Source organism: Corvus hawaiiensis, chromosome 13 (assembly GCF_020740725.1).
Source record: "Corvus hawaiiensis isolate bCorHaw1 chromosome 13, bCorHaw1.pri.cur, whole genome shotgun sequence".
In the NCBI taxonomy this organism is placed as follows: Eukaryota; Metazoa; Chordata; class Aves; order Passeriformes; family Corvidae; genus Corvus; species Corvus hawaiiensis.
The window spans coordinates 926,126-946,528 of NC_063225.1; the positions used below are offsets into that span (position 1 = coordinate 926,126).

Genomic DNA, 20,403 nt, shown 5'->3' on the forward strand with positions numbered 1-20,403 from the left:
CAGGTCCTGCTCCCTAAACTGCTGCTCTGTATTATCGGGTCCTGTCTTGCAGCAGGAAAGCAATATGAAGTTTTTCATTAAGTCTTTCAGAAAATCCCTAGCAGAAACAAGCAGTTTGTAATTTTCCATAGTGGGAAAACTGCATTTATAAGTGGGGAAAAAAGCTTCAGCATTCTTTGAGGCAGAAGCAGCTATACAAAAATAAGTTGTGTAAGATGTTAGGTGGTGAAGCTGTGTGTGACCAAATGCAGTTTTCTCTGCCATCAAATGCCATGCTTTGACAAATACGTTATAGGATTGAGAATGTTTTGCAGTGAGGTGTATGAGTGCACCTCCAGAGCCCAGAAGCTGTTTTGTTTGCAAAGGTGCTGGGTGTGGTGTGATCTCAGTGCTCTCTAGGCATTGCAAGAGCATTGGTTCAGGAGCTGTAACATGTTAAAAATGTCACAGCCTTTTCCTTGTTCTACTCAAGAGCTGTTTTCATATGTATGTATTTGCATGTCCATGTGACTGTATATGTAACCAGATGGTTTCCATAAGTCTTTAATTGATTCTTGAATGAGGTAACCATTGTATCTTCACTCATTTAAAACTATGAATATTCTTGCTGTTTTTGAAAACAAATCATATGTTTGCACCGGGTTACTTTTATGAATAAAGTTTGTATGAAGATGGTCATTAACGGGAATCTGGTTTGTTGTGGGGTTTTTTTCTGTTATCTGGAGGCCTTTTCAACCAAATCTTTTCCATTTTTTTCTTTTGGCATTCTGGATATAATCATTTCTAAACTAGCTCTCTGTAACTACAGAGGAAAGAGCTTTTAACCCCTGATCAGGCAGCTTTGCCTAAATTAACACAGATGGGCCATAGTGTTCTCTTTGGGGGGGGGAAAAAAGGCAAAAATGGCTATAAAATGTGCTACAAATGCGTTTAGAACTTATTCAAAGAGTTTTTTTGGATAGCCAAATTTTTGATCTTTCTGAAAACACTTCTTTTTTTTTTTTTTTTTTTTTTTTTTTTTTAACTTTGTAGATTTTCAGCATAGAGCATGTGTCTTGGAATATCTTTTACATGGAAAATGCCTTTTTGTCTCTGCATAGGCAATAAAATTATGCTTGTGTAGCCATTTATCAATAGAACAAGTTATTCACCTCAGATGTACTAATTAACTTGCCTCTTGATAAGAGTTTATCTGTTAAACATGTATCTAAAATGGAAAAAAGAATCCTTTTAGTGTCATTTGTATTGATTTAACTATAGTGCAACAAAAGCTCACTGATCTCTTGCTGTTGTTGTACTGCAGTATGCCAGGGTTTGGATCCCTGATCCAGAGGAGGTCTGGAAGTCAGCAGAACTTCTTAAAGATTATAAACCTGGAGATAAAGTCCTCCAGCTTCGACTTGAAGAGGGCAAGGTAAGTCTGTATATTGTTTGTAAGCTGATAGTTCTTGTTCTCAACCAGAGACTGATGTATCTATTGCAGGAAGCTGTGCTGTCAAAATATAGCTGTATTTAGGTGTGTGCAATTGCTTTTGTCCACTCACTTTCTGCAGCATTTTTTGGTGTGATAAATTTTACTGCTTAGTTACAAAAATCAATTTTGCCTTTTTAAAATAAATTAAAAAGCGGTTGCTTTTATCCACTGCCTTTTATGTTCAGTTGCATCATCTTTTTCTACTTATGCCATTAAATGTATAGCCCTGGTTTGCTATTCCAGGGAGACAGGGTTGCTAGGAGAACAGTGTTGCAGAGAAAGAACTGTGACTTTTAAGTTGAACATAACCAGCAGAAAATTAATAAAGATAAAAAGGGCAAGGATTAAGGGCATTGCAAAAAGGGTGCTGTGTACTGTGTTGAGAAATGATGACGTGTCTGTGAAAAGCTCACATCCTTTTAGTTTAATTTTTCCATGGAAATAGCAGGTAAATTAAGTGATTTTAGATCTAGAGACAGATGCAATTAAAACATCTATATTAGAGATGAATTTATATCCAAGAAAGGTTCTAAGTAGCATTTTTTTCAGTTTTTGTGTTCTTCATGGTGTTCTCCCAACGTTCCCATGTTGTGTTACTGTGTATGAAGCTGGCTGTAGATTGGTGGGAATCTGCTTCCCCTGCCTGTTCCACTCAAGAGGAAAGCAATGGGGAAAAGCTGGTTAGATTTGTGATGTAGCATATTTTGGTTTATCCAGTAAAAAGATACGGCAGCAGAAGCATGGGGTTTGCTTAAGTAATAGTCTGAAAAGATGGTATCTCCATACAGTTGCCTGTTGTACATATAGAAAACCCCTCTGGGAAATTTTCAAGGACATTTTTGGAGAAAGAGCTGCTAACTCAAATCACTAGATAATTGAAATCTTGCATTGTGGTGTTTTTACCTTGAGCATGTTTCGCTGGGAAGAATAGTTGGAGGAACTGAATTAAGAAACCTAAACACCAGCTCTTTCGAGTGTCTCTGTTTGATTTTCAGGACCTAGAGTACAGCCTCGATCCGAAGACGAAGGAGCTCCCGCCCCTGCGGAACCCTGACATCCTCGTTGGTGAAAATGACCTCACAGCACTCAGTTATCTCCACGAGCCTGCTGTCCTGCACAACCTCAAAGTTCGCTTTATAGACTCTAAACTCATCTATACCTACTGTGGCAAGTACTGTCTTTTCATACCATGATCTTTCCAGAGAACTGCCTGGACAGGAAGAGGAAAGTTGTCTGTTGATATGTCTGCCTTTAGCTTAAAATCATTTAGTGATAGGGCATGTTGGACTGTTCTTAGGGAAGTCCCTGTGTTTGTGGTCATTAAGTGCATCAAGTAGACTTGAGAGTAACAAGGTTCAGAGAAAATTGACATCACTGTGTGTCAGCTCTAGCTCCCCAATTGACTGTGTTTATAAAATGTGTTCTCAGCAATTTTTGCTTCCCAGTGGGATTCCTGTCTGGTTGGTGTTCTGCTTAGGCTTGCTCAGATTGGTGTGGGTGGGAGGAGGCTCACATGCTGCAGATGCAGGAGCTGGCCTTCCTCTTTGGTGGATTTATTACAGGTGGAGGCAACCTATGATTGCTTACCTCTGCACTGAGCTCCTCCATCTCTTTTGAAGACATCAGTTTATTTTCTTTTTCGTGTTTTCCAATCAGGGCAACTATAGAAGTGAATTTGTAACAGTTCATGAGCCAATGCTTGTCTTATCACAGTTAGAATAGATCCTGGTTTTAAAAATAACTTTTAACTTACAGCAGAGGTTACCCAAACTTGTAATTGTCTTTGGTATTTTCAGATGGCCAGAATGGAGGAAAGTTACTTTAATGATCACTTTATCATAGGTGCAAAATTGCAATTGGATGGTCTGTTTTAAAAATAAACATTGTGAGGTAGTTTAGGCTTAAAGTTTAGATTTGATTCTTCTGGGCTTTTTTTCTCTGTGTTTGTGTGTTTCTTTTAAATCTGTGTTTAGTCAAAATATGCTGCTAGCTTTTAGCATAACTTTCCAATCCGGCAGCAGCGTGTTAAACGTGTTGTGATGGGCAGACTGAGGCATTAACATCCTGCCACATTTTGCTCACTCTGGCTGCTCCTAACCTGCAGATGCTCGGCAGAGCACGTCAGTTCCCAGTCCTGCTGTCAGCAGTGACCAGACCACAGGGGACTGGATCAGACTTTGCCACCCCCTGCTTGCGGCCAGACTTCACTCCCATGGGACTGGGTGATGATTCATACCACATCTCATCCGGTCGTGCGGTCGGAGCACAGGATAATTTAGGTTGGAAGAGACCTCTGGAAGTCTTCAGTGAAGCTTCCTACTGAAAGCAAGTCTGACTAGATCAGGTTGCTCAAGGCTTGGACCAGCCAAAGTGTCTGAGTATTTGAGTATCTCCAGTGATGCCTCTCTGGGCAGCCCCTGCTGAAGGTGCGTGGTGTGGTCCCAGCACTGGGAAACCACCTCAGTTCTCCCAGTACAGATGTGATCTGTGTTTCTCTCCCAGGTGCCCCCATGGCGAAGCTCTTGTGTGAAAGGGCTTTTGTGCAACTGGAGCCTCATGGCCTGAGCTTGTAAGGGGCTTTCAGTCTCAGTTTCGTGGTCTCCTAACACCACCACACCTCTCCCGTTGCACAGCCTGCCCGGATTGTGTCCCGGCTGCTCGCAGACTGGCTCTGTGTTGAGCAGCATTTAAGAGGCTTTCAAAAGGAATGTGTTATCTGCTGGTTGTGTTTTGCTGTGTTTGGGAAAACATGAAAACCACATGTTTCAAGTATTCCCAGTGCAGCAGTAGCTGTGGTTTTGTCTGGTTGTATCATTTCTCATGGGGTTGGGAGGCCTTCAGCTCTCCATGGATGGGCCTGCCAAAGGGCCTGGGATGGTGGAGCTTGGTTGGGTGGTTTGCTTCCAAACAAGACCCAAGTGGTTCTGGGAGCTGCTTGTATGTTTGTCAGAAATGTGTGGATCCAGCAGTGTGGGGGTTCCTGGTGCTCAGGGAGAAGGAGGTGTCGGGGCTCAGCCCTGCTGAGGAGTGTGGTGTGCAGTGGAGTTACTCAGTTGGGACGTAGGCAGGTGTGTGCTGTGGTACAGGCTGAGGAAAATAGAGTTGGCATGTCAGCCTCTAAAAACCTGATCCTTTGGCCACAGACATCCACCTTTTCTCCATGAGTTCCCATCCTGACTGCAGGTTACTTCCCCTCTGCAGAGATTACTGCCTTGGAGCTCAGCCTCAGGGAGGGGCTGCATTTGCCTCCTTAATCTGACTCTCACATTAGCCAGGTTAGTTTAAATACCCTGTGAAGGTGGTTTGAGCTAACCCAGTTTATGCAGCCCAAAGGAGACTAAAACCACTTCAATCCATCAAGAGAATCACAGTGACATTGTTCTCAACAGTAGAACTAGAACAGGAATGCATGGATGGATAGTTGTCTAGGGCCCTAAAAAGGAATTCAACCATGCTGTCTTAGTGTAATAAGTCAAATGGATATTAAAGGCTTTAAAATTTCACTCTGAAGTAATTCAAACTTTTAAACAGAAAACCTCCTGATTTCTTAATTTCAAGTCAGCCTTTCACCAGCAATTCAGAGCTGATTTAGAACTTTGCTTTACTGTTGAAAACATGAAATGAGGAATTAATGAAGGAAGTTGAAACGTTACGAAGGAAAATTTGAATGCTTGCATGGAAAAACTGCTACGGCTGTGAAGGCTGGTTAGTTCAGATTAGTAAAAAGTATTGCCTGCTATGCAGGAGACCAAACTTCAAATTAATAAATTACTTACGTTTATGTCCAATTTGGCCACAGATCGGTGAGTACGTTCAAGATAAAAGAGTTAGATATGCTTACTTCAGGCATATATCAGAAGAATGGCACAAAGAGTAGCCAGAGTTCAATTTAGTGTAATTGTAAGAACAAAACCACACAAATCTGATTTAGGAAAGGCCATACTTCTTAAAATAGCAATATGATTTAGCAGAGATAAAGAGAAGTTATATGTAAATTAATCTGGATTATAGCCCAGGGAGGCAGACTGATTCTAAAGTTCTACAGAAAGCAAATAATTCCTAACTCACTTGTTTTGGTTATTTCCAGATGGTAGTTGCTTGTAGATTTTACAGCTTGCTACTGAAGTTAAGTGTTTTAATATGCTGGAGACTTGTCATGGGGCTGCTTGTTCCCAATTTAAGGGTTTATTTTTGCCAGCATAGCCAAAAGCAGGAGGGAATTGCCGGAAGTCTCACACAGATTTTTATAATGTCTCTTTGATGAGACTTGCAAGCCTGAGAGGCTCAGCTCAGTGGTGCACCATGTTTTACTTTCTACTACTTTTTCTAAGGGCAGATGTTAAAAATTGACATGGAAAATATTCCTCGAGTCTTGTAGTACTGAGGTCGCTTCCTGTCCCTAACCCCCACTCTTATTTTTTGGCTCATCATTACAGCATTAGAACTTGGCATAAATGTTTATAGAGATTTTTCACTGGAGCTCCTGAGTCATTTCAGTGAAGTCATGGCTGATGGAAAAACACCGACTCTCCTCACATGGGCGTGTCGAGACAGAAAACTTGCCATGTATTTGAGGAAATAGATCAAGGTCTCTCAGATCTCTCCCTAAAACATATTCTCTTGTTTAATGTTTTTGCTATGCTCTGTGCTTGATCTATAGATGCATGAAAGGGTTTAAAAATTGGTTGATGCTCCCAGCAGTAGTGCCAGACTGTAGATGCTTTCATTTCCCTTCTCCCAGCTTTTCCATGGAACGTTTCTTAGACAGACATCACAACACTGTAATCTGGGCAGAGCAGAGAGCTGGATTGGCACTGAGGAAGTCTGTATGTGTAAGAGTGAATTTCTGAGTAAATTTAGAAGCAAGCTGAGTGCTATGGAAACGCTTCTGGGGCAGGTTCTTCAGGGATGCATTGTCCAAGCATGCTTGGTGTAGTCACTGTGCAGCTATCTGCAGCTGCGTTGGTGCACTTAGGCACCAAAATACATATATTAAGAAGAAATCCTGGTTTTGAAATGCCCACAGTTAAAATTAGAGGGGTTCTTTTCCCCCCTTTATCACCTTGTCCAGGTGAGGAGGTCTTTCTGTGTTGGGGGGCACGGTGTGCCTGTCACAGCTGGGTCTCACGTGGCAGTGATCAGTGTTTCCACCCCTGCACGGAGCAAATAAACTGTTGTAAAAATGCTGCAGGAGAGGGAGGTACAAGGAATCTTTGTCAGAGTATCCATGTGGGTAGAGCAGTCCTCATTTCTCATGAAAAAGAGAAATGTCCCAAAAGCATTTTGAGGTCTCACTATTTGTGACTAGAAAGTTTGTAAAGAGTAAGACTTAACTTCTCCTGTGCTGGGAGAGTAAAAGAATGGCAGGAGTTTAGAAGTGCTGTAGTGATGAGTGGTGCTAAAAGAACAGATATGTGTTTAATTGGTATGGAAAAACTAGAAAATGGGAGGTGTGAGTACATGCAGAAGTATCAGGTGAGGGTGTTAGGATGCCTTCTAGAGCTATAATTGCCTAATTCCCTGACATGACTGGGTACTGCTCTGTCAGCCCTATGAAATACGTCTACTGTTTGGGTTTTTTGATCCCTTTGACAGGAGATTGTCCTGCCTGACTGGCAGAGATGCCCTGGAATCCAAATTACACTGTGTCTAAACTCTGTTGCTTGTTACAAAAACTGAAGATGTTATTCTTGCACAACAGCTGAAGGGTTAACACATTTCACGTACCCAAGCTGGCGGTCAGTGAGACCATGCAGTAGTTACACTTCACAAATTACAGTATCACTGGTAATTCAGAATAAAACACAGGGAAGTACTGTGCACATTCATTGGTCTACTCCATGATCAGGCAGTATTCAAGTTGACACATTCTGAATCTCTTTGGTTTGTGCATGCTAGCTTTAGAAAAGGCAGATAGAAAGAAAAACTAAAAAGTTGTCCCTGATGTGTTCACCAAAGCAGGGTAGAAGCAAACTCTAGTGACACTTTGTGTGCAGAACTGTATTCAGAATAAATACCTGTTGAAGTCAGTAATATCAGAACCTTATTCTTTAATATTTTTAGAAAGATGAGAAAAATAGTTGATTCATTAGTTAAAGCCATTTTTGGTTGGGTTTATTTTGAAACAACTATTAATGATTCCTTTTGTTTCATTTCCTTTGTAGGTATTGTTTTAGTGGCCATAAATCCTTATGAACAACTGCCTATCTATGGCGAAGATATCATCAATGCCTACAGTGGCCAAAATATGGGGGATATGGATCCACATATCTTTGCAGTGGCTGAAGAAGCATACAAGCAGATGGCCAGGTTTGTACACCAGAGTCTTGAAGTCATTGTTATTCTGAAAGGAATAAAACAAAGTTTCTGGCTGATGCTCTTCTCTTTAATTTATAGCTTGTGAAATATTTTGCAATATCTGTCTTTTATCCAGTGTTTCAGTACATTTCACAAGGGGAAAAGTTGCCCAAGTTAGTGAACAGTAAAGCTTTATAAATGCTGTGGAGATCATGGCCACTGACAGTTAGCAGGAATTACCAGAGATCTTGTCAGTATTTAGGTCTAAAATTAGCCCTGTGCTTTGTATGATTATGTTTTTTTAATTTGATTAGCAAAATAAGGAGATGCTTTTCAATTGTCGGTGGATCATTAAAGAGAAAAGTGCCAGGTTCTTAGCTGTTTTGTGTTTATATATGATACTGACAAGAGAAATCACTGGGCTTATGAGTGCTGTTACAGGCTCCTGGCTGTGTCAGTAGTGTCCCAGCTACGTAATCTGCCTGTGGCTGTTGTTGACTGGAATTAAGAGGGAGCAGAGGGACGATTGCAAAGAGCGCCTGAAAACTGAGTCTCTAGGGACACTGTAACAGCTGTGCAGGAAATCCTCATTTCTCTAGATGTTGCATCAAAATGAACTTGTCACCCAAGGGCAGTGGTTGTCAGAAACTTCTTCCCCTTTGCCCCAAGAGCCTGCAGTTAGGGGAGCTTTTGAAATATTTAATTTCTAGAATAAAAATCTTTTGGGCTACCGTGTGGTCTCTGGTTAACAAGATGCTCCCCGGTATCCTGGCTGGTCAGCTTCAAGCTATTGGTTTAGTTTTCCTTGTTGGCAATACAGCTCATGATCAAATTAAACAAGTAAAATAGAGAAAGATTTCTGGATTAATTGTGATGGCCCTTAAGCTATGCTGCAAGTGGGGGAGGCAAGGGGAGAATGGGTTGAAAATTATAAAATCTTCATGGTTTGAAATTGGCTATCTGTTAATTTAAGAATCTGTATGAGAACTAGAACGGATAAAATGTTTGTCACGTGCATGTGTGAATACAGTGATCCACAATACCCAGGTCATAGATAATTTCGAAAGGAAACAGTACAGTGCAGCATTTCATGACTTTAGAGTAATTGCAAAAGAGACAGTGTTTCAAAAATACCCTTGTCTTGGTTTAACTCCAGCCAGCAACTAAGTACAACACAGCCACTTGCTTACTCCCTCCCTCCCCCAGTGGGATGGGGAAGAGAAACTCATGGGCTGAGATAAGAACAGGTTAATAATTGAAATAAAATAAAATAATAACAACAACAGTGATAACAGTGAAAAGGAAAGAGAGAAAGAGGAGTAAAACCCAGGAAGAAGAAGTGATGCACAGTAAGGTTGCTCACCACCCGCTGACCGATGCCCAGCCGGTCCCCAAGCAGCCATCAGCGCCTCGTGGCCAGCTGCCCCCAGTTTATATACTGGGCATGACGTTCCTGGGTGTGGAAAGTCCCCTTGGCCAGGTCGGGTCAGCTGTCCTGGCTGTGCTCCCTCTCAGCTCCTTGTGCACCTGCTCACTGCCAGAGCAGGAGGATCCCACACGTCCCTGGCTCCAGGGAAGCGCTGCTCAGCCCCGGCCAAGGCGTCGCTGTGGTGGCAGCGTTCTTCTCATCACTCCAAAATGCAGCCCTGCACCAGCTATTAGGAAGAAAATTGCCTCTGTTCCAGCTGAAACCAGGACAGCTCTACAACCACACTGTTGAACGGCAAAGATATTTTGCCTTACTTCCTTTCTGCTCAGAAAATAGACATATAATCTGGTGTGGAGATACAAAGGCAAAACTGTGTTACAACAGTCACATCTTCTTCATGTCTCTTTCATCACTGCTGTTTTAAACAGACCTGGTTCTCAACTTCCTCTAAAAGCTGTACAAAAGAAAAAGTTATTTATTTTATGTCTGAGGCTCGGCACAGTGGTCTGAAATTGTAGTCAGTGATGGCTGTCATCCTAATTCACAGAATTTTTGCTCTTGATATCAACCAGCGGAAGTAAGAGGTTGGAGAGGGATCTCTCTCCACTGGCTGACTCTAACCCCTCACTGAAGTGGGCTTGCCTCTTACTGGTGCTGAAATGTCAGATTGCTGGGTCACCTGTGTTCTGTGTGCCTGTGAGCTGGAGCCTGTGCAATGGAGATGTCTGTCTGCCACCATCAGCATTCTTTGCTGTCAGGCAGACTTGGGGGGCCTGAGATTTTGGTTTGAGCTTTCTCTGTGGCTTTCCCTTTTTGCGTTAATTACCTGCTCTTCAGCTCTCACTGCGCCCTCCGGCAATTCTGCTGTCCTGAATAACAACAAACAAGATGTGGTAGGAGTTCCTTTTTGAAACAAATGATGAGAAATTGTATAACTATGGAGATTAGCTTAAATAAACCTTCTGAATGATTTAATTAATTATTATATGTGTCTACGTTATAAACAATTTGTTATTCTTTTATGACTAACTGACAGTACTTTCATAGTTGCAGAATGAAATCTGGGCACACAATGCAACTGAAAAAAATTTCTCTACACTGAAGTAATAATTTAATTGTTTTAGCTTTTATTTCCTTTTCTATTTGTTGGGGGTTTTTTTGGCTTGTTGTTTTTAAGAACTTTTTCTGGTATTACAGCATACCGGTTTTGCTCACTGAATTTAGTTTTCTATTGCTGCTTACAGTTACTAAATCACACCCTTGAACTTCACTGATATTTTTTTTTTTTTTTTTTACTCTGAACAAATCACCCTTTACTTCTGAATTATGAGGCTAGAGAAAAAGAAGTCCAGTTTTATATTTCTGCAGCTGGCTTTTTAAAAATGAAAATCAGATTGTCTGTGACTGCTGTATTAATGCTTTAATAAGTGAGTTGCATATTCATATGGTAGCTAGTCATATGGCATTAATCTGCATTTATGTGTGAAATTGGTGAGGTTCATTTTTCTCTTGTTTTTGATCTTTCCTAACTCCATGTTTAAGTGATCACTGGAATGATTAGTCATGATGCTCCTATCCTTAAGGCTCCAGTGAGCTCTTCTAAATATTTACTCCTTAGGTCTTCTTGTTAATTTATAATTTAGTGATTTAGAATTTGTTCTTTCCAGCTTCATTGCTTCATCTGCTGTGGCTGAGAAACTCCATCCGTGTGCATGGTTAACTAAGTGATGTCTGTAGCCTTCTTCAGCCAAAGAAAATGCGCCATGGCAGAAATCTGGAAAGCCAGTGATTAAATATTTGTGTTGTGTTTTCAGAAAAAACACAGTGCAAAAATGCTGACCACTGGAATGACAGGGATGGAGCTCACATCTGGCTTGTGCATGAGAAATGATATACAGCAGTTGCCTGGGGTTAATTGCAGTGTAAAGCAGCACATAAAGATACTTTTGCATGTGACATTTCCTGCCTAGTGGCAGCCAGGTGATGTGATACCTGCTGCTGGAGGTGGTGGGCCTGTTTGAGCCTCCTGATTTCCTCTGCCAGCAGCAATTCAGTCACCAGTTTCCAGGGGAGGGTGAGTGGAAGGGAGCGTGGTTCATCTTTACCTGTAGCCAGCAGTGCAATAAGTGCATTCTGTTTGCTTGGTAGCTTCTTGTCTTTTTCAGTGCAGGAAAACGTGCACAGCTCTTAAGACTTATCTCATTTTGGATTATTATTTCTTTTCTTTGCCCCTTTCCCATCTCTTCCTCCCTTGTCATCTGTGTCATTGTACCTTTTTCCTTTTCTCTCTCCATCTCCTGCTGCTCCTCTGCACAGACTGACAGCTTTGTTTCCGACACCTTTCCTCTGCTGTGCCTAAAATAAGCAATGATCTAGTTTTACAACTGCACTTAAATTGTGTTAGACTTAGGGCTGTGAGTGGTTCATACTTAGCAGTAACTGAATTGGTCTGGGTTGTAGGAGCTGCCAGACCACAGATGTGAGGGTTTGGAGCAGATCTCCTCCTCTGTCCAAGGAGTGTGTCCCAGTGGGAGGGAGCCAGATCATTCGGATGGGGACGTGTCTGCGTGGCTTTTGTGCAGAGAGGTTTGGTTCTGCAGCTCTGACAAGCTGTGCTTTTGGGAGGATCTGGGACCTGCACTCGCAGGGCTCTCCTCAGCAGTGGCACTGTTTTGTCCATGGATAGCTTGCTCCATTTGAGTGAGTATATACAGGTTTGGGACTGTTTAAGGCAGATGAGGGACTTAGAAGGAAGAAAATTATTATTGAAGAATGTATTTTTGTCCCAGAAATATAAACCTCAATGTCAGCATGTGGGTGTTTGTATGTGTTGAACCCTTTGAGCTGCAATGCATGCCACTTCTGTATGTCAGTGTTTCTAAATTGTTAACAAAACCCAAGTTCAGTCTTCAGTTACCCCTCTGTGGTAACTATGAAATTGAGGCAAAGCTTCAGTTGCCAAAGATTGTATTTTTTATTTTTTGAAAGCATTACAACTTCAGTAGGAATCATAACCATCAGCAGGTGTGGCTCATTTTCTTTGTAATATTCAACAGAATATTTAATACATTTTTAACCCCGTGGTTTGCAGTAAGATGTTGATGATTATACTCTTGAAACTGTTAGGAATTACATTAATGTATGACACTTATGATTATCAGTTTCTTAACACTGTTAGGGAAAGACCTTCAAAATCACTCCTTCACAGGATTCTTTCCCCTGCCTAGTGAGGGTATATTTCAGTAATTAAGATAATGTATTTTTTTTATCAGTGCTTTGTTGGTCTGATTTGTTCCATCCCACTTGTGGTTGATGGCAGATACAGCAGATTCAATTTAATAAATTAACTTTGAGATTTCCTTCTGATTAATTAGTAAAGTTGTCTTGCTCAAGTTGAGAGTAACCTTTGCAAACAGAATTGCATACTGATGAGATCCATATAAACCTTAATGAATACCAGCGTGGAAAACAACAGTGTTTAAAGCATCAATTTCCAAAGTTTTGCTTTTTCTATTTGGACAAAGTATAGTGACTTATTCTGTGGTACTGTGTATCTTTTCCATTAAATTACCTTTAATAACCAGGCTGCCTCTCTGTTTTGTCAGCTTTTCTGTGCATGTCTGATGGCTTTCACCTGCAGGAAGATATTTTTCTATCACTTCTTGTTCAAAAGGAAGCTTGGTGAACTGTTGAGTAGGTGTTCTGAAAGCATCTTTACTGACAGTCTCTAGTTATCCCAGGCATCCCAAGATGATGTCCTCTTATAAAAATGCACATTTGATCAGCTGCTGCTTTGCTTCTGAGTGTCTGATAGATGGATACTGTATTTTTGCCTGGCAGAAGTCATGACTGGGATGATTAACAACCTGTCACAGATCTGCATCCAGCTTGGAATGTGAGCCTGCTGTGGTGGGTGCTGGACAAACATACAGTGGCCTTCCTCCACTTATGGCCTTGATGTAGGACTTCTTGAGTTAAATATCTGCCTTGAAAAGAGATGGTATTATTGGGCCTCCATTGTTAGAATGCAAGGGGAAAATTGTCCTTTCTAAGATGATTTTGGAGTAGTCTCTCACACTTGGAGCCTGATGTTTTATGATGTTACAGGTACAAGATGGCAGATGGGGGAATCAACTTGATATAACATAAGGGACCTACTTGTCCAAGCAATGATTGTTTTTAGGCAACAACAGGGTTAGATATGGTTGTAGCTGGATGCTGGAGTTCATGTGAGGTGTCCTGCTGGTAGCTAAGCAATGAGCTTTCCTAATCTGTTGCCAGAGTGACCTCTGGCTAATCCCTGGATAAATCAGTTGCATGCTGCTGGCTCATCTTTGTGCTCCTCTGGAGTGCAATCTGTCTTGGGTTTGTAGTATGTGCTGACCTCAGTTTTCTTCATTTGTATGTGTTGGGAGATGTCACTGACAATTCATTATCTTTTCACCTGTTGACATTTTTACAGTCAAGAGCTGTGTTTCCTGGATGCAGTTATAATGGCAAGTGGCGCATTTTGTTAATTAAAAAAAAAGTACAACTTCTGGTTGTGAGAGTATTGCAAATAGCTTTTACCAAGCTGTTGTTGAAGACAGATTGTGAATAATAATATTTCATCTTTGTTTTGCACGTTCGATGAGCAGATCCCAGAGCTCTTTCCAGAAGAGATCAGCATCGTTACTGCCATTTTATAAGTTGAAGCAGACATGGGGATTGGGAGGGCAGCTTTGGTGAGTTCACCAAGGTGGCAAAAGCAGGGCATTGAGCCCCTGAATCAGAAGTCTTGGTCCTCTGTCTGGTGACTTGATGACACCAGCTTGAGAAAAAAATATGTGAGAATAGAGTACATAAATGATAGTGCAGTTCAGTTCAATGCTCTCAATGTACAAAAATGAGCAAATGAGCTGCATTTTTCACACCCTCCTTTCCTGCAGCGTTAAGGGGTCTCTGTGCCAGGTAACATCTATTGCATAACAACATTTGCTTTCACTGAAGGTTTGATGTGTTCCAGGCACTTTACAAGCCTTACCAAAGCCTGTCTCCTCTAATACTGGTGTCTTAATTTCTGCTTGTATAGAAGACAAGGCAGAGGTGGTGTGCTGTGGCCATGCCTGGATCAGCCCAGAGCGCCCTGGCCATGGCCCTGTGCTCAGAACATCCTCTTTTCTCCAGCAGCTAAAGATGTCAGTGAGAAATGCTGTTAGGCTTAAAAAAAACAAGTTAAACTGGAAATATATTTAGAAATTAGATTAAAGAACATGGTTTATTGGATTGATGTTTCATGTTTATTACAAGTGAACAGTTTTATAAAGAATTAATTTACTGCTTAGTAAGGAGCAGTTGTTGTGACTCGGGGTTGCAGCTGAAGAATTCTCTGAAGTGTTAATGTTTGGCATCTGTGAAGACTGGGATGCATCAGGCCAGAGCACGTTAGATCCAGATAGTCAGAATAAACCAATGGATACAGGGTGTGAAGGTGGAACAGACGCAGAAATGTGGCTGCTGTTCTGTGCTTGCTTCTGGGGCAAAGCACTTGGACCTCGCCGTTTTGTTTCTTTTCGTTCCTTTCCTTCCTATCACATCGCTACAGAGCAGCTCAGAGCACTTCAGTCTCTGATAATCATCCTTGGTGCTTACGTAGCACTTTGGGTGTTTTACAGACACATTGTTAATCCACACACCAGCCCTTTGAGGGTGGAAAAAATAAATTATCTGTGTCAGGCCGCACCTTTTGGGATGTGCCAGTACAAGTGAATTTGGAGGCTTCGGCACTGGGAACGCCGCGGTGACGCGGCTCCGCAGGGGGAGAGGGGCTGTGCCTGCTGTTCACACAGCACTGCAAGGGGGAAGCTTGGAAAATGAAGGGTGGGGGTAGTAGGGGTGAAGGTAGAGCACTTCTCAGGTCTGCCTGGTTGCAGGAAGGTGACCTCCCAGGGAGAGCGGCTCCGGCAGCTGCAGAGAATGGTAAGGGTGTGCTTGTGCAGCGTGGGCTTGGAAGCACTTGGAAAGTAAGAGGACAAAGCAGGGGAACTTACCCATTTTGAGGAGGCCACTAGCCAAATCCAGAAATGGGGGATAACAGAATTCGTTTAAGGCTCTGAAGAACTTCGTGATTAAAATAGTTTATTCGGAAGGCTGATGAAGGGCAAGATGTTGCCTCCTGCCCTCAATATGAGAGGTGCCGGGAAGGCAGCCCAGAGCTGGCTGCTGCTGCTTTCCATCACTCCAAGAGCATTAGAAAACTGCTGAATGAATTCTTGTTTGTTTATTTATTTATTTATTGAACAGTTAAATTACTTCTGTTTGAAAAGCAAATCCTGGGTTTGTCGAGTTGCCAGGCTTTATAATGGCTTCTAGCAGATGCTGCATGCCCTGGGCTGAGTTTCAAAGGTCTTTGCACTGAAGGAGTGCAGCTGAGCATGCACAGCCTTGTTTGCTGCCACACAACACTGCCCTTAGGCAAAGGTGAAGCTAAATATATTGCATTGACTTGTGTTAAACCTCCCAGCACTGGTGGGTTTTACAGCTGCCTTTTATTTTAGGATAAGCGGAGAAGCAGTTTTGGTCTTCTAGAAAAACAAGTAGCTAACAGTTGGGAGCATCACAGAAAAGTGGAGCACAGCTGCCCAGAAAATGAACCTGGGACCTACTGTGGCAGGGGACTGGGAGGGCAGGTCTTGAAGAGAGCACAGGCTGGTGAGTCTGCAAAAAAAAAAGCCAAATCCTTGTATCACTCCAAAACCACATTTTGTCCTGAAAAGAGAAGACTGTCCTGGGGAAAAAAATACAGCTATGTTTTGATTTCAAGTTTACCATCAGTGGTAATTTTAGGAAACACTATTTATTTCAATGTTTATTGAAATCAGACGTATTTAGTGAGCCTTCAGATGAGTTGTGCAAAACCTTACTCATCTTGTACCCCGCCTTTGTCTTTCTGGTGTTTTATTCTTCTGCCTGCATTGATCGGCTGTGCATCCTCTTCCCTGCTTTGGAAGATCCCAGGCCCTTGGGGACAGGGCTCCCTTTAGCCTGCTGGGGTTGGCCACCTGCAGCTGGGAAGGCCCTTCCTAAACTTCTTAATGAGTTAATCCAGCTGCTTTCTGTGAAGCTCACAAAACTTTCAATACTACAGAGAGCTCTTGGCATTGTATTGATACCTGATGAAATTTGGCGTTCACAAGGAAGGAGATCTGTAGAGGGATTCCTTGTGGAACAGGGGCATGTGATACCCCAGGGCAGTCTGGGCACCCCAGGATTGCTAGGGAAGAACCCCTGAAGGGGCCTCAGGCTGCAGACAGGCTTGCCAAGACACCTGGCAGCTGGCAGCCTTGAGAACCCTTGGCAAAGTTACACACTGGTCGGCTCCCCCGCTGCTTAGAGGCTGTCCCGTGGGAAGAGGGTGTGAAGCTTTGTAAAGTAGATTTAAGTTGGTGTAAGGAAGCAATAAAGGAAGCACGATGCTCAAATCATATCAGTGTTCGTGATATGATTTGAGCCAGTCGTGACTCCGGCTGGTTCCCCTTTGCTCGGACCCTCCCCCCCCCAAAGAGTTCAAAATCTTTTCTATGGGTAATTATTCCAAGACTGAATGAGCTGTTTGGAATGTGTGGAGTATTTGATATATTCTTCTGTTCTTTGATTCTGTGTTTCCTGTAACAGCAGTACTTCCAAGTTATTTAGCAACATCAGTAAAGCCATTACAGTGATAGTTAGCACTTTCACACTGATTTATTTTAGGTGCGTTGTGTAAACTTCATTTATTTTGGCTTTGTTACCAGTGCCTCATGGGGGGGAAAGGATCATTATTAAACAGATTTTTTTAGTCATGCTGTCAGATACAAAGATGTGTGAATGTTCTGACTGTAGATACTGCAGGTTATTTTGGTCATATGCTGTCACAAATATGCAATGGGGATGCTGAGAGATTGATTGCAAAAATAGGATGTTTACTTATGTCAGAGTTCTGTTTGTATTGCTCAAGACGCTAAATCATGTCAGCTACTGTGTATCGTGGAGAAGTTTGGAGATCTGCTCTAAGGTGTAAAACATGAAACATAGCTTAAACTTTTTGTTGGTCCTTAGTTAATCTTATGGCTCTCAGAGAAGCTGAAGTGCGTGAAAGTACAGCAAGATTTCGAACCTGCCAGCGTTTCAGAATGACTCCTATGTGACCTTTCAGCAATGTCATTGGTTTTTAAGTCATTTTCTTGGGTTGGTTTCGTGCTGCCATAATTCAGCTGTAGGATGGCAAAGCACTAGGCTCCTTTTCTGTCTTTGATGGGCACGATGCACACTGATGTTAGCGGTAGTTACGTGTGTGTGCTGAGAGCAGCATCTATCCCAAATGTTCCCTGCGTCACAGGTTCCTTCCCTGGGAGTTTATGTCAGGTACTTTGATTATTGAAAATTCACTGTTTTGAAAATGTAAAGCAATTCCAGGCTTGCAGGTCTGTCTTACCACCACAGAACTGCAGCAGAACAGTAGTGAGATAGAGGAGCAAACGTCACTGCTAGACTAAATAAAAGCTAGCTATGGTGTGCTTGCATTGAAGCAGTGGGAGATGTTAATGTTTGAGGAACACCAGATCAGGCCCTTAGCAGCAGTTTTGCGCTGTTTTGAGTTAAATAAAAATGAAATGGTCATATGCAGTGGGGTTGATGCCCTTACCCATAACCTAAACCTGTTATTCCAAAAGAAAAGAATAAAGCAGTAGCAACTCCACAAGGAGGAAAAACAACAACAAAGAAAAAAAAAAAAGAAAAGCCAGGAGATTTAATTAACCTTTTAGCACTGAGGCAGTGAGGGGGGAAGATGTCCTGGAGGTGGTGGCCTTCAAACCACCCTGACAAGAACCTTCCTTATAAACATCAGCACCTTGGCAGTGTCCTCAAGGTCGACAGACATACAGCTTTTAGGATCAAAGGCAAAGTAAGTACTAATGTTCTTCTCATCAAATTGCCCTGTTATTTGCTTTCTTCATTACATGTTAAGGATATTGCACTCTGATCTTTTCTGCCAATCTCGTCTGTGTTACGACATGGAGACAGTTCAACTTTGAATTAGTTCATCACAGGCAAGCATTTCAAAGTCCGTATCAGAGTCTTTTCAAATTAGCTGTTAATGATACAGTTTTGCCAGGGAGAGATGCTGGTAGCTTGGGTATGAATGGATTGATAGGAATATTGAGGTTGATGTCAATAATTTCTGTATTCCTTTTGTTGTCACTAATTCTGTATTCCTTTTGTTTGTTTTCCCAAGTTGATGTTTTTGTGGGGGACGTGCTTATATATGTTTATTTGACATTATTTGCTGTGGAGTCATGAGTCTGAAAGCCAAGATCAAGTGATACATCTGATATATCAGTCATAGGAAGCAAAAAAAGCACAAAAAAAAGTGTTGTGCTTTGATGATTAAATCAAATAGCTTTGGGCTTCTTTAATTCTCTCTGAAATGCTTATTGATAGAGAGGTTTTTAACTTTTAGTGTTCCTGCTTCAGAGAGGGATTTTCAGTTGGTATGGAGGAAGAAGGTAAACAAAGATATCTATAAGGATTTTTTCAGTGTCTATGTCTTGATTATCCTGATCTGTTTGAACAGTTTGCTGTGGAAGTCATGGCTTTGATGCAGTAAGCTGTTTTGGTTTTTGTGGGAAGCAGCTTAAGTGGGTGCAGTGATCGTGAATTAAAATTGTTTGAAAATTGACAACTCTGCCATTAGTATTAGCAACTTTCATTTCTTGCACTGATTTTTCTTTTTTTGCCTCAATTTTTGCATTGGTCAGCTGAAATAGTTAAAAGCTGCCCTGGATAATGATGGCTGTCAGTGATCAGTCAGTGTTGTTGCAGCACTGTACAAATTGGAGGTGCCTAGTGACAGTCTTGTCTTGCTTCCAGTGTATCTGGCAGCTGTGACCTCATGAGAGTGGCAGTTCCTCCACACTGAGCTCTTCTGAAAGCATTTACCGTACGTTTTTATGAAACACAAAACTTAAAGTAGCCAGTGCTATTGAAAGCATTGCATTAAGATATATGCACATCCTCAGCAAAGGGTGTTTTCACCTCTTGAGAGTAAGGTGATGTTTTTAAAACCACTTGCTGGTTTCTTGTGCATTGTCATTTCGCTGATAATCTGCAAAACCCTGTTCTGTATGTAAGGTATCTCAAGACAGCTTGCAGCATACTGCTTTCCTCAATGCTGAACCTTCTTTGAGCAGAAACTATGTTCAGTGTTAAATTTTGCAGTATTTATTCAAAGCAGAAGAAGCCCTGCTGCTGTGTAGGCTGTAATCTCAAGCTTGCAGGAACTAGGTAAGACTGCATCTCTTCATTTTTGGCACTCTGACAGTGAATTTCCTCATGAACATATTGCCTGTCAACAAAATTTTGTAGATAAAGTAAAATTGTCTTTTAAAATTACTAGCCTATGCAGAAATCTGGTTCTGCATTATTTTTTGTGATAGAGAACCACTACTTTAAACTATCACTGAGTACTCCATAGTGCATCCTCATTCTTTTATTTATCAAGGAATAGCTGTTACCCTCACATGCTTCCCAAAGTATAGGCCTGAGAGAATTTATATAGAAGATTTCTGAACCAAATCCTCTGCTACTGCAAGCAATCTCAGCCTATCATTTCACATTTCAGCTTGTGCAGTGTCTGGGCCTGTCATCTTAAAATGGCAGTTTTAGTGTAGTTTTGTCATTCCTTTATTCTTCTGCACTGTTCAGAAGCAGCAGAAGCTGAATGTGATCCTGACCAATGCCTGAACATAACGTGGTGTTTCCATGAGTGGTAGACTGCTCCCAGTCAAACTGTTTCAGTCTTATCTTTTCAAGATAATTTGGCTTAACATTGCATCACTGTGATGTAGTTCTGTGTGCTAGGATCTGATTGCTGTCTGCCTTTGGGGGAAAGAGGACTCCTCCACCCCTCATCTCCCAGGTTGCTTTTCCTCATTTCTGTTTGCAAAAGCATAATTAAAATGCTCCCTCCATTCAGAAGTAATCTTAATTTTAAAATAATCTACTTACGTATTTTATGCAGAGAAAAAACTGCATGAAGATGAAGTATTGCATAAAATGAGGCATCTGGCTGCAAAGTGGTGTCACACATAAAGCTGTTGTCCTACTTAATGTTTCATTGGCTGAAAGTTTTAATTATAGCTTTTTTTTTCTGACTGGTGACATGTTAAGTGCTCAAGATGTCAGG

General features: G+C 41.7%; 1 protein-coding gene across 13 annotated transcripts in view; it reads left to right on the forward strand.

Moving 5' to 3' along the window:
* The window catches only part of MYO5A (myosin VA), a 98,732-nt gene that overhangs the window by 19,242 nt on the left and 59,087 nt on the right, over positions 1 to 20,403 (forward strand). For 12 of the 13 annotated variants that reach the window (XM_048317308.1, XM_048317298.1, XM_048317300.1 and 9 more), the window contains exons 2-4: positions 1,304 to 1,414; positions 2,470 to 2,641; positions 7,639 to 7,783. In XM_048317308.1, coding sequence (XP_048173265.1) covers positions 1,304 to 1,414; positions 2,470 to 2,641; positions 7,639 to 7,783 — 428 coding nt within the window. Of the gene's footprint in view, positions 1 to 1,303; positions 1,415 to 2,469; positions 2,642 to 7,638; positions 7,784 to 11,878; positions 11,901 to 20,403 lie in introns of those variants that run through there. The other variant, XM_048317309.1, reaches the window with a different exon arrangement.